At 38.9% G+C, this 14,552-nt stretch overlaps 1 protein-coding gene across 1 annotated transcript in view; it reads left to right on the plus strand.

The window, feature by feature from the left end:
• The window catches only part of LAMA1 (laminin subunit alpha 1), a gene marked incomplete at both ends in the record, with an annotated part of 115,440 nt that extends 101,317 nt beyond the window's left edge, over window positions 1-14,123 (plus strand). Inside the window, 12 exons of the mRNA XM_080611385.1 lie at window positions 1,655-1,769; window positions 1,946-2,116; window positions 2,767-2,918; window positions 3,427-3,612; window positions 4,071-4,230; window positions 5,334-5,446; window positions 6,515-6,704; window positions 8,666-8,824; window positions 9,990-10,143; window positions 10,739-10,872; window positions 11,967-12,189; window positions 13,963-14,123. Of these exons, the coding sequence (XP_080467511.1) occupies window positions 1,655-1,769; window positions 1,946-2,116; window positions 2,767-2,918; window positions 3,427-3,612; window positions 4,071-4,230; window positions 5,334-5,446; window positions 6,515-6,704; window positions 8,666-8,824; window positions 9,990-10,143; window positions 10,739-10,872; window positions 11,967-12,189; window positions 13,963-14,123 (1,918 nt within the window). The remainder of the gene's footprint in view (window positions 1-1,654; window positions 1,770-1,945; window positions 2,117-2,766; window positions 2,919-3,426; window positions 3,613-4,070; window positions 4,231-5,333; window positions 5,447-6,514; window positions 6,705-8,665; window positions 8,825-9,989; window positions 10,144-10,738; window positions 10,873-11,966; window positions 12,190-13,962) is intronic.
• Between the last annotated feature and the right edge of the window lie 429 nt (window positions 14,124-14,552).

The raw sequence follows: 14,552 nt of genomic DNA on the forward strand, positions 1-14,552 counted from the left end.
GGGTGGATACTGTCCTGGGTTCAGCAGTAGCAGTCAGTTTTTCTCCTTCTTAGTAGCTGGTGCAGCACTGTGTTTTTGACTTTTGGCCTGGGAAGAGCTGATAACAACTGATGTTTAGACTGACCAAGGACTTTGTGAGTCTCATGCTCTGCCAGGGAGGAGGAGGGGCCGGGAGGAAGCAGGGACAGGACGCCTGACCCAAACTAGCCAAAGAGGTATTCCATACCACAGCACGTCATGCCCGGGGATGTAACTGGGAGCTACCCGGAAGGGCACGTCCTCCTTTCGGTCGGGCTCTTTTCCGGCGAGCGGTATCATATTTTCTTCCCTTGTTATTTCTCTTATCATTATTATTATTGGTGTTAGCAGTAGTGATTTGTGTTATACCTGAGTTACTGGACTGTTCTTATCTCAACCCGTGGGAGTTACATTCTTTCGATTCTCCTCCCCATCCCTCTGGGGAGTGGGGGGGGAGGGGGAAGTAGACTGCGTGGTTCTAATTTACAGCCGGGGCTTAAACCACGACACCCCCTTTGTTAAGACTCCTGTCAGTAGAGGAAAAGACTTCAACAAACTCTGCTATCTCTACTGAAATTAGTGAAAATTAGTGATGTCTGAAGTCTTGTCTATGGCCATGTATACCACCAAATTATCTGTCCTTTGCCTTCAAGCTCTAATACAGTGTTTTTTGCAGATAGGTCTGACAATGCAGTTCAGACCAGAGACAAGCTTCTGGTTTTCCCCTCCATGGATGATTTCCACAACAGCAGCCACTACTTTTTTTGTGTCAGACTGCAGCAAGCATTCTGCTCTGCTGCCTGGAACAATGCTCCTTTGATGTCTACCTGTGTGAGCCTTGTGTTTTCCAGATGGCATTTATGGGCAAAACGGCAGTTTAGGATGAAAATTCTACTTCGGAAAGGAGTGTTCTAATTCAGTTTTGAAACTTGGAAAAGAGGAGAAACAATTGTAAACAACAAAATGCATTACAAATATATATTTTATTAGCATGTCCTTTATTTATACTTTTTTCTATTGCACATCTCTGCTGAACTTGTAAAATCACATTTCTTCTGCTGGCTTCACTTTGCAAGGAAAAACATGGCAAAAGAAATCTAATTAAGCTGTCCACATGCTCTTGACAATAAGGTAAATTCCAGGACAATATTAGTCTCTGTGCAGTTATTGCAGAGGTGCAGACTTGTTAATCTCAGGTGGCATACCAGCCGTAAAGGGATTAAGGTAGGATAGCTTTAGATTTCTCTGACTTAAACCTTGACCCAAATTAGGCATCCTCCAGATTTAAGAAATGCAAAAGAATTACTAGGTAGCAGAGAGCTACAGTTACCCTCTCACACAACAGCCATTACATTTCAGCTGAGTATTCATCTTAAAGTTTTGGAAAATAACCTGGCCTGGCAGCACAGCACTACACGCTTGTATACGTTTCCATTTGGGGACAATGTTAGCTGACTCTTTTTAAGATCAGAATTAATAATAGTAAACCCCAACTTACCTCTGTTTCCACTTAAACTGGGTTGACTACATTCTTCTAAATAGGTCTCTCTTTTTCTTATTGAAGATAACTTAATCTTTTCTCCCAGGAGATTCCAAATACTACTCCTTGGAAAAAACACCATGTTTTGTGTTTCAGGAAAGGTCTTAATAGCAGAAGGTATGTGGGATGCATCAAGAATCTGGAAATATCCCGTTCAACCTTTGACTTGCTTAGAAATTCATATGGAGTAAGGAAAGGCTGTGTATTGGAGGTAGGAGACTTTACGTTTTGTGATTTGATCTTTATTGTTACTGAACAATGAATAGTGATGTTTATAGTAATGAATCTAGGGATTTTAAGATAATCTGATCTCTGCTTGAAATTTTTTGTTCTTCTTACAAAGTCAGAGGACAAAGTCAGTAATTATTTCTCTTCCTCATAAAATAGCCTATTCGTACTGTGAACATCTTGAACAATGGATATATTGAGTTGGTGCCTAAGTCCTTAAGCCCAGAATCAGAACTGATGGCAACTTTTGCTACAAAAAACAGCAGTGGCATCATCCTTGCTGGACTCAGCAGGGGACTGGAAAAGCGGCGACGTAGACAAGCACATTTGGCAAGTACTGAAAGATTTTTTTGGGGTATTTTTTTGCCAGTTTTATTTTGCAATATTATCAGGTTTTTATGGCTGTAACTAGCAAAGAATAAAAAAGAAAAAATTATTTGGCTTAGGAAGGTCCAAATACAGAGTCAAGGTTAGGGAACAGAGGATGCTCATTGTAGCAGAGGAGAGGTGAAGGATCAGTTGAGACCTGGTATGGTTACTAGGTCCTAGAATGCTTTTGCAACAAGGAGGAAAACTGCACATGAAATACAGAGAAGTTACTTTTCGTTTCTGTTAGTCAGAAGTAGTTAATGAAGGATTTGAGATAAACAGCTATCTCATATCTTGTGGGCAGTTTTGGAGCCCCTGGAATGCAAGGACAGCATCTTAGCAGGAATACTTGCCCCTTTCTTACTTTCTTCCTCTAAGAGGATGAGTAGGGTGGTGGACCAAAGAAACTTCCAGCTCTCAGGTTTTCCGTTAGAAGGTTTTGCAGTCTAAGAGGCACCATACAATGCCTTCTAGTCTTTGAGTTTCATTAAAAAGTTTGTTTACAACAAAGTTGGAGGTAATTTTTTCCCAAGTATGTTCTATTTAGACACTGAATGAGTGACAGGAAATTGAACTACAGTTAAAAACTAATATTCTGATTAAATCCACAGCCTTTCTTTTCCATCATGCTGATTGATGGTCATCTTGTAGTGCATGTCAATGCTGGTGATAAAGCAAGTACTAGGAAAGTAGTTCTTCAGTCTGATCATGGAACATACAGTGATGGACAAGAACACTCTGTCATCCTAATCCGGAATAAGAGGTACATGTGACTGCGAAGAGTACTACCTGGTTAATTGTTATATGCTGTTGTCAGTTCACTGTGCTCTCTGAGGAACTGCCTTTGCTAACTTATTATGTGGAATAATCAGGGCTGTGTTTTTATGCTGTTAATGCAGGTGTTCTGATTTACATGGTAACTGTATACAGCATCCAGCCACTGATGAAGTTGTAGTTAAAAGCTCTCAAAATCTCTAGACAGCTTGGGCCATTTGTGTAAAGTATACTAAATAGTATCAGAAAAAATATAACTATCAAAATAATTTTGAGAGATACCTATCAAAATAATTTAGAAAGAAATTTTAAAAACTCCACATGTTAAAAACTGTGTAAAGAGGAAGGTCTTTTAGTTTTAAGACATTGAAAGGATTATCAAAGTAATGGAATCTCTATTTCTTAGAGCAGGACATTTTTTATGCTGAATGATTTTTTATTTGAAAATGAATGTCTAGAGCCCTTGTTGAATGTTTTTCCTGCTTTATCTTTTTCAGGATCATAACTGTACAGGTGGATGAAAGTAACCCTGCAGAATTGAGGCTTGGTGGATCAGCAGAAATGACACCCATTAATATTTCCAACTTCTATGCTGGTGGCATTCCAGCAGTAGAGGGCATCTTAGGGCTAAAAATGTCTGGCTCCTTTTATGGCTGTATCAGCAATATCATTTTTAACAAGGAGTAAGTCAGAGGGGTAACTGCCCTGTTTTTTAAAACGTCATATAGTAATTATTGACTGTAGTTTGTAATTTCTTGCATGACGTCCATTTGCCTGGTTTTTAACCTAAGACAAGCATTGGGTATTGTAACAGGCAGAAAATGGATATTACCAGCTACATACATATCCAAATAACATTAAAAATGTCTTTAATGTGTATAGAGACACAGCACAAAATGTAACTGTCTCCATGACAGTTTCATCTGCATTTACAGACAAAATAGTTTTCCAAGAATGCTGTCTACTAATACTATTCTGTAGATGGATTATTTGCTAATTCTCAATCTTTTTGCTCCAGTATGCCAGTTCTTTCCGTTTCTCCCACGGCTAGTCAAAGACCTGTGAAGTACTCTCCTTGTCCTTGGGAAATGTAGGGAGTTTGAATTTCACCTCTTAAAATGTAGGGTTTTTTAAAATACAGGCTTTTGTATTTCACCACTTCCATGAAGTATGAACATGTGGACATGGACAGCTGCTTTTTGTCAGAGAAGCCTAAACCAGCCATACCAGAAGACATTGAGATTCAACCGGAACTTCGAGCTTTGCCAGTTCCCCTGAGGCCTCTTACAGACACAAAAAAAGTATGTATTGCAGCAAAGCTTTATTAGTTCTTCTAGGAAAGTGTTCAACAACAAGATGTGTTTTAGCTTTGTGGAGAATTTTCAAAGAATGGACAGTGTATATTTATTTCTTCTGTGGTATGGAACGGTTCAAGTAATGTGAATTTGAAATTATTATTTCTCATAGAAACACTGTGATAGAAACCTTTGTAACAGCCTAATGACCTTTTGGAAGGGAAATGTAGTTTGGTTTGTCATTGTTTAGGCAGCAACACTAAAAAAGAAAAGGAAAAGTGGAGTGATAGTTATCCAGCAGAAAGACTTGGAAGTAATTATTACATCTCATGTGTTCCTACCAAAGTGGCTCTGTGCTGATTTTTGTATTAGCTGTGCAGTTCAGCATTCACATTTTCCTGGTCACACATGCTTTGTGTCAAAAGAGGATGTAGAAACCATTCCAGAGACTCACAGTGTCTGAATGCAGCTTGCATGGCACCTGTTTCCTCTCACACAGACCCTGTTCCCAGGAGAGATGGAAGCATTACTTCTCTCCTTCTGCAGCTGCACATCTTTATAATGAAGTGTTTCCAAAGCATCCTGAAATAATTTTTTCTGTGGCAACAGAAAGCAGGATTTTATACATTTCATACAACTGTGGCTATAAAAAGCACTAAGTTGTCCTTCTTAGAGCTAAAGTATAGCTTTGGCTCATACTCTGTTACTCAGCTCTCTATCTTCCAAATCATAACAAAAATGTGCATCTTCGCTAAATGGGAAAATATTTCTACAGGGTCCATGAGATTTTCACTCTGAAATTGTACTCTGTCTTCCAGCATTTGTTATCAAAAAGGCTATCGAGACAAATGGTGAATGAATACTTCTCAAACTGCAAACATTTCTCAAAAAAGACAAGTGCTGTCCATGAGGCATAGCTTAATCATTAAGGACTAGCTCTTTCTGAGCCTAAAGACAGCTCAGAATGATTGGAGTTTAGCTAACTGATGTTGCTATATGCTTTGTAGTTATCATGTGGCTCAGTTTTGCTCCTTACAAAGTTCTGCCGTTCAGCACTTGCTGGTCAGCACCTGACACTATTGTTCTTAGAAAAATCCTTTCATTAACAGGTTGTTTGTGCAAAAGATGAGTTACCTCATCATGTTCAAGGTGCCCATCAGTTCGGACTTGCCAAAGGCAGCCATATGACACTACTCTTCAATCAGTCTATTGTGAGAAAGAAGTGAGTATATCCTGAATCACACACGCACACAGTGTACTACTTTGTATTGAGTTACAAGAAGCGCAGTGATGGTTGTCATGAATGATCACTGCATTACCAGGTTTAAATATGGCCCTCACTTCAGGTTTCTGTGGATTCCTCATTGCAGAAGGCATCACAACAACTGCAGTGTAATTAATGTCTTTCCCAGGTTTGGTCATGAGTTTGACTCATGGTCAAAGTTCTGCTTTTTTTTCCCCCCTCAGACTTAAAAGCCCCACTGTACCACCTTCTGCAAGTATTTTTCCACATACAATGCTCAGCTGGTCCCTGCTCTTGTGACTGATACAGATAACATCTCACCCTCTGCTCACCGGGTTTTCTGCAGTTGCATCTTCCATGTCTGCTTCACTCCCCAGGTCACTGAAGGAGATAAAACTACTGAGACTAATTCTGTTCAGACTTAATAGGTGATAGCCCCTCTGCCACTCATACTTGTTTGAGAGGCTCCCAACAAGGTCCCCAAAACACAGCCTGCATATGCTTCTTTCAATTCAGGAAGCCTCTGCAGGCACTGAGAAAAGAGTTGTTTTTCCCTTCTATCTCTTATGTTCTAATTACTGAACATAAGGACATTGCAGAGAATTGATGCTATGTAGTCTGAACCTAGTGTCTCCATAATAAATGGCTTAATCAACTCCTCTACCTTTTAAGCTGCCTCCTGTTCTGAGTCTGCCCATTATATCCCAGCAAGCCCGGCTAATAGTAATGGATGCTATCCCATTATCCTGGACTTCATTCCTTTCTTGGGGCAATAAGCAAGCCTGCAGTCATGAATGGTTGAGCCTGTCCCTCTTAAAGTCCAGCTTACTCTGGCAAGCACTTTTTCTGTCTCTGACAGGTACAGCACTAATTTCTATTATGAAATACATTATGGGTCATACTTGCTTAGAATCAATTCAAATTCTACTTTTCTGACCTTTGTAATGATAAATTTTGTTTCCTAAGAAGGCTGTTCTCTGCCTCGAGAAAAGCTTTTTATCAGTGCAGAAGAAATACTTTCAGTAACATTGAATTTTTATTGTTTAGACTTTCTGTCCAGCTGAATCTCAGAACCTTTGCCTCCAGTGGCCTGATTTACTACATGGCTCACCAGAACCAAGTTGATTATGCAGCCCTACAGCTTCATGGGGGACAGCTCTATTTCTCATTTGATCTAGGCAAAGGAAAAGCGGTAGCTTTTCACCCTGCTGTTATCAGTGATGGAAAATGGCATACGGTAGGTAGCCACCAATCTGGTACTCCATTTCCTTTTCCCTGGAGTTGCTGGAATGGTTTCTTTCTGCCTTTCCTTATGCTTTCTGTTTTACAACAGCAAACAGGTTTTAACCCAGTCATGAAACCATTCAGATAACTTGTGTTTGAATGTAATTATTTCCTTTTTAAGTTCTTATTGATTTTGCATCAATTTCAGCATCCAACTATCTGAAAGTGTCTCAGGTTATTTAGAAATCCAACTGTGTAATAATGGTCATCTTCAGCAGAGAAGAACCCAACACAGGCCTAGAAATTCTGACTTTTTCCATGCAGAGAGCTTTCCGTGCACTATGCCACCAAACATCTGCAACTGTGTGAGAAGGTGAAAGAGATTTATGGGTGCAGAGTTTCTCCTTTCTCCCACATACGGCTTAATACATGACCATGTCATAGCAGCTAGTACTAGCAGGGAAGCACATTTTCCTTTCCTTTGTTGGTGCAACATGGAAAAGGTAGGCAGTTGGAATTTGGAGGCTGGAGAGGGAGTACTTGGCATAAGACAAGTTTGAGGAGAAATTATGGCTACAGCTTTCAGGTGTCACATTCAGGTGTCACATAGCATTCAGGGCCTCCTATGCAAAGACTCTGTGTCAGCCTCTGTTGGCCCAGTTCCTCAGAGCAGCTCACCTGCTTCTGTCTCGGGCTTTCTTTGTGAAAAATAACTGATGTCTGCATAAATTTTAAAAGCAGTTCTGACCACATTACTTTTCTTTAAGGCAGGTGACGATGCTAAGCTTGCCTTCGCTTGTCCATATCTGAAGCCTTAACTCTAGGAAATGGCTTCTGTGGGACAAAGTGATTGATGACGCAAAGCTACCATCTCTCTTAGGTGCCTAAGGAATCAGCATAGTGGTTTTTTGCGTTTCATATATAATCAGCAGAAGAAAAAGCAGCAAAAACTAACATAAAGAAAACAGATGTGAACTTCTGTCAGAGAGGGATATCACAGTTGAGCTCTGCTGCCTTTCCTGAAGAAAAGTATGCTCCAGGATTTACAGCTGCATGTTTAAAATTAAATATACTCATGTAAAACTCATACTCACACTATCAGGTTTTTAAGAGATGAACAGATTCCATAAAAGAGCTGACCTACCTTTACTACCCAGGACATAAAAGCATGAGCTTGAACCTTTTTTTGAGATTAAAGCTGAGTCACACCACTTCACAGCTGGGGGTGATTATTGCAATAGTTCTACAGTCAATTTAAGATAGTATGCATTGCTGCTGAAAGAAGCAGTTCTTTCTATTCTCTGCCATCTGCTTCTATCATCCTGCTTGTACTACTTTATCCCCTTACCAATGCAAACATTCATGAAACCTGATGTTGAATCTGGTCAGGATTCTGAATGGGGCTAAAAGTAGCCAGGGAAAAATAAATGGCTAGCTGACTTAAAATAAAGACCCTCATCTGCATGTGAGTATTTGTTTTAGTGTAAGGAAGGCATAGGGGCATGAAGAAAGGTGGGACAAAACCGGAAAGCTTGTTGGTCGTGCCAAATTCGGCACTGCCCATCATAAAATTGCAGCATAGGAGTGTGTGCTTCAGAGAGGTGAGATGGCTTCACTGGAGGGCAGCACAATAATTGTAGAAGACCAGCACAGTACTTTCCTCTTCAAACTCATGTACTCATATCCTAAGGCAATAAACTGGTGGATTTAAATAATGCTTGTTAAAACACTGAAAAACTTATGCAGGACAGCATGCAGTCGTCAGCCCTTGGGGAGGCAAGGAAGCAGTTCAGCTGCTCAGTTACATTCTGAAATGGCCTCAGCCTCACCAAGAATTCCGAGAGGATGCCTTAGTACAGCATGTCAAAGCAATCTAAGCATTAAAAATTGTCTTGCTTACTTCTGTGGCAAATGATGACTAGGTAACATATTCAGCTTACTGATTTATGTCTGCATGCTCTCATTTTTTTCCAGATAAAGACAGAATATGTTAAAAGAAAAGGTATAATCATTGTGGATGGACAGGAATTAGTAGCAGTCAGTGCTCTGGGAGATGGTAGCACTTTGGATGTGGAGGGGAAGCTCTACGTGGGAGGACTCCCCTTAGACTACGTGCCGAAGAATCTTGGGAATGTAAGAAGGTTTGAGGTGTTGGGGCGTCTGATATTTTGCAATACTAGAATGAGATACTGCATCAAACCCATCTAATTCAGTGTCCTGCCTCTGATGGGCATAAAAAAAGTACTTAGGAGAGAAACAACAAAGAAAGTAATGACCTTTTACCAGATAGATCTTTCCAACTTTCTATGGCTTAGTGATTCTAGCTTGGTCTTGTATCCTTGTGTTTTAGTAATAGATCTTTTTTCTCTCAATCTCCCTCTTAAAAATGAACAAAGAATATAAATTCCTGTGTTTCATTATATAAAATAAAATATGACCTAGAATCTCAAGCATTTTGGTACCTAAGTCCTCCTGCATTCACATAGGAGTTAGGTACCTTAAATATCTCTGAAAGGCTGGGTTTAGCTGTCTGAGATTAAAACACACTTTTTACACATGCTTTTAAAGGGTAGGTTTTTTTCGGCTTACTCCTTGTGCAGCCCATCATCTCAGGGAGGATTCTGGTGATGATAACAATGTTTCTTAATTCCTGGGCATACTTTTTTCACCCATGCTTTTTAACTGGATAATGGGGCTAACAAATATTTTAATGCTTTGAATCGGCAATTGCTGGAAATAGTAATAGAGAGAAATTCTAGTGAACCTTTTTCCTGAATAGAATTCTGGTGATGTGTATTTGTAAATGTACAAAATTTTTATTTATTTGTTAATTTGATAAAGCATGTTTGGAATGTCTTTAATTCTTGGGTGTATCCCTGCTCACTCTGAGGGTGGTGAGGCACTGGAACAGGTTGCCCAAGGAAGTGGTAAATGCTTCATCCCTGGCAGTGTTCAAGGCCAGGTTGAACAGAGCCTTGGGCGGTATGTTCTAGTGTGAGGCATCCCTACCCATGGCAGGGGAGTTGGAACTAGATGATCTTAAGGTCCTTTCCAACCCTAACTATTGTAGAGAGTGTTGTAGAGAATGTTTTTAAACAATATTTATTTTAAGACATTATGTACATTTGTAACCTTGTATAAGTATAGGAAATAGTAGAAATTGAATTATGTAAATATTTTAGATCCTGCTGTGTTTGGTTCAGAGAGTTTTTTATTTACAGTAACATCAGGTGAATCACTAAGACAGCATTGCAGCAGTTTGCATTACACATTAACTCTTCTATTCTAATATGCTTAGGTGACTCACAGTATTCCTGCCTGCATTGGTAACATGACTATTAATAGCAAACAACTGGACAACAAGAGCCCTGTCTCTATCTTTGCTGTGAATAAGTGCTATGTAACAGTGCAGGATGGTACTTTCTTTGATGGGAGTGGCTTTGTTGCTCTTGGTAAGTGTCATTAAATGAAAACATTACCTTACTGAATTAATGTTAATGAAAACGTACTCTTTTTAGGTCTTGCTGGAACTATGTGTATGTAGTTGACTCACGCAAAGAGTATATGCCCTGCATATTTATTTCTGAGTCCGTTTACTCCATATGTGCAAAAGCAGTCATTTCTGCAAATGGTTATCTTCTACCAATGAAAGAGCTAATGATTCTAGCACTCAAAAGGAAATCAATTGTCTCTTTCTTCAGCTAAGTATATCCATGTTGATGATGTTAAGGTCTGTTAAAAGGGCATGGAGACAAAAGACGTAGGGGACTTTTGAAGTAACATGAATTATTACATTTGTGCTCTTTACTGTTTATTACAAATCAGATAAAATGTATTAAGTCTACATTAATGAAAGAAAGCTTATTTGGAAGTTTACCTTTTCCAGTATAAAATGTGAATTAAGACTCTGGAAAATGGGCTTTCCGCAAGGTTGTATCCCACCAAAGTAATTAGCAAGCTTTTTAGGTCTTTTAATGATGACGAACGTATTCTACTTTGTACTATGGGTTACAAGTCTTCTGTTAAAAGCTCATAACTTCTTTTCAGTTAGAGAAGGTTACAAAGTGCGGTCTGATGTGAACATCACACTGGAGTTTCGTACAACAGCAGTACATGGTGTTCTCCTTGGAGTCAGCAGTGCTAAGGTTGATGCCATTGGGCTGGAGATTGTAAATGGCAAGGTAGGCTGCCCTGTGCTGGCACACTTATTTCACAAGGCTTACTTAAAGCTGGGAGGTTAGAACTGTTTGGTAGCACTAAATAGACACCAGTGAAATGTGGTAGACTTAAAATGTCTGAACCAAATCCCCACAGAAGTAGTCTGGGACAGACTTTCCATTTCAGTGTTTCTCATCACCTTTATATAATAAAATGTGAGATTAGCAGAAGTCACTGGAAGTTTTTTCCTTTTTAATCAGTGTAATTTATGTTGGCCTGTAGCCACTGTGACCTCCTGTACTACACATGTTGGATGTTAGACCAAATATACACCCTCCTTATAGCTTAATACTTTTTCTGCCATAGAGCTACCCTTGTCCTTGATAAACACATTGCATGTACAAAGCACACTGTTTTAAAATTGCTTCTTCAATATTCATGAGCAATTAACTCAGTCTCTATTTCGACTGGCCTGTATGTGCCATAAACCATTTAACAATCAATACATAGTTCTCCACTCATCTCCTGCATAAAAAATGTATATTTTATTGCTCTAAGTATTTCGTTTTCTCAGAAATGGCTCATTTTTTATTCAAAACTTCCTAGCTAGAGACAATTTTAAATGTCACTGTTTCTGTGGGACATGCTTTTTCAGTTAATATTTACATATTAATCCTCACCACAGAGTTGAGGAAATGTGTACTGCTTTGAAAAATATATACATGAAGTAAATCAATACATGTATTGACAATGAGAAGTGCTTTCAGTCTATTCTCTTCCTCTTCAATTAGATACAGTGGATGTTCTTTCATATCTGAAGTCTCAGCTTCTGTGAGAAAATTGCTTGATTTTTATTTGTAAGAAACATTGAAGTCCCAAGGGAAGTATATCCAAGCTGACCCCATGGAACATTGCATGGATAGGTTTAAATCTTTGATTTTAAAGATACTTCAATAAGGGCACACTCTATCCATCAAAGTAAACATTAACTTTGCATAATTACCACACATCTATTCAGAAGGAAGTCTCTGCACCAGCATGATTGTGCTTTTATCTACGCAAATTAGTTCATGCATTCTTACTTTATATCTTTATTGGCATCTGGTTGTTTATACAGGTTTTATTTCATGTCAACAATGGAGCTGGCAGAATAACAGCTACATATGAACCAAGAGGCACAAATAGTTTGTGTGATGGAAAATGGCACAAGCTTCAAGCAAACAAAAGCAAACATCGCATTTCGCTGATAATTGATGGGAATTTAGTCCAAACTGATAATCCCTACATCCAGTCAACATCTGCAGATACAAACAATCCCATTTATGTTGGAGGCTATCCTGGTAGGTACAATAATATTTCTCTTCCTTTCCCTCCCTCCTGGTCTCGCTCTCATGAAAATGGCTCTTGATGCAAGCACTCTGTCCCCGCTTTCTCTCCTTCTCTCCTCTCTTCTCCTTTCTTCCTCTTCCCCTCTCCCCCTCTCCTCTTGTCTTTTCTTCTGCTCCTCTCCTTTTATCATTCCCTCCTCCTCTTCTCTCCTCTTCTCTTCCTTCTCCTCCACCATCCCCTATTCATGAAGTTCTTGATGGAGTTATAAATCATAGTTGCCATTTCCCACGTTGTCACAGACATCACAGCGTATTATTTGTGTATACCATCTTTCTGGAGGACTGCATTTATCTGTTGAGTGTGTTGGCAAGATCAACTGAACTTGTATCACTTTCCTACACAAACCTGCTCCTTAGTTTCTGAGAAGGATTTACTCTATGTGGTTTGTCTTTCACACTCTCTCTCAGACTTTACAATGTCCCTGCCTGTGTATGTTGAGGTATGGTTCTTTTGCAGTCAAATTAAATATCAAGGTTTTTCTTCACATTCATCTAAGTAAGGTTTCCATAGTGGCTTTCTCTGCTTTATTTTTGCCGATGTTTCAAGTCAGGGGCTGTGCAGGCACAAGTCAAGCTGCTGCAGGTGAACATGTATTTCCTACGTTCTGTGTAAATTCCCTTCTGTCTGTCTTTCGTACTAGGATGATAAATAAAAAAAATAGTAACACAAAACATATATAATTGAATTACTTTTCAATTAAGTTGTGCTACTCATTAGTTGATAATTTGTACTGAGACAATGTATTCATTAAGAGGATTGAGTTTTGAACATCTTGAGTTTGGCCTTTCTGCAAGGCATGCTTTTTCATGAACACATCAGTACTGAGAGTAAATAGGCTTTGTATGGCTTTGAATATCTTCGCTTTTACACATAGCATAAAATGCCCATATCCATTTGTCTCTGAAACAGCCATTACAGTTTATCAGTTATGATATTTCCATTTGTGTGAAAGCAGACTGATGCGGTTTAAAGAGCAAACTCAGTTTTTAAATATTTGGAAAGGTTTAGGGATAATAGCTTAAAATGCTACAGAACCTTCTGGTGGACAAGGTTTTGATGCTTTATGAAAAATAAATTAATGCTAATTAGGTAGATTTTGATCAATATTTGGTCTTCCTTGAATACCAAAATGGCCTTATCAGCATCTTGTGAATTTTTTTTTTTTTTTTTTAAGTAAGGTATTGTAATACTAATTGTTCTCTCAGTGCTTTGTCTGTAAAGATCAGGGTTCATAGAGAAAGGAGAAATTCTTCAGTTCAGTGAGTACTGCAGAAGTTGAATGAATTGTTTGACAGGTTGTATGGAAGAAGAGTTGGACTATCTTCCAACCTCATGTTTTGGATTGCTGATGGAGTCCATGACTGTGTACAACTCAGCTGTTGCTTCATATTCTGCCAGTTTCAATTTTAACTTGAAAGATACCTTTCTAGAATGCCTTTCTCCTCTCTTTTCCCCTCTCTCATCTTCCATTTTCCCCTGGGACAAATTATTCCTGCAACCTCTGCCCAAGTTATTCCAGTCCATGGCTTATGGTTGAAGGCAGCAGTGACTGTCCATGGAATGATGTCCCAGATATCCAAACATGAATGGAACATGGTGATACTCATTCATTGCTTTTATCTCTTGTTGAGGAAGGAGGGGAAGCAGGTGAATAATAACCTAGGTCTTTCTATTGTTTCTTTTTACTGGAAATACAGTCTACATATTTCACATTTGTTTTTCAGCTGATGTGAAGCAAAACTGCCTCACAAGCAAGAGCTCATTCCATGGCTGTTTGAGGAACCTCACATTGACCAAGGGCCAACAGGTGGAATTGTTTGACTTCAGCAGAGCTTTTGACCTGCGTGGAGCCTTTCCTCATTCCTGCCCTGGGGCTGAGCACTGAACTGCATCAAAGCCTGTTAGGACTGAGAGAGGGGGGTTTTTGTTGATCTGTGATTTTTCATTCTCATTTTGTAATGAAAAGAAGAATTGGTGAGAGTCTGCAACTCTTTGATTTTCTGGTTCTTTTCCAACTCAGGTCATTTATTTTTTTTAGTCAGAAGCTTTATGTCTGCATTTTAACTAAATGGTTTTAAACAACAAATACCTCTACTACACTGTTAATGGCATTAATTGGATATTTTTCTTTTGGGATATTTTATTAATCAGTGTTGATTACTTGACAGTATTTCATTTTATTGTGTGTTGGGCATTTTAGAAAAAGGTAATAATTTTGGACCACATAATAAAAATACAATAAACTGTGCATTATTTCATGTTGTTCAGTTGTCCGTACATTTCAGTTAGATAGAGACAGAAGGCTAAGAAGTGA

The sequence above is a fragment of the Psittacula echo genome (assembly GCF_963264785.1).
Source record: "Psittacula echo genome assembly, chromosome: 2".
In the NCBI taxonomy this organism is placed as follows: Eukaryota; Metazoa; Chordata; class Aves; order Psittaciformes; family Psittacidae; genus Psittacula; species Psittacula echo.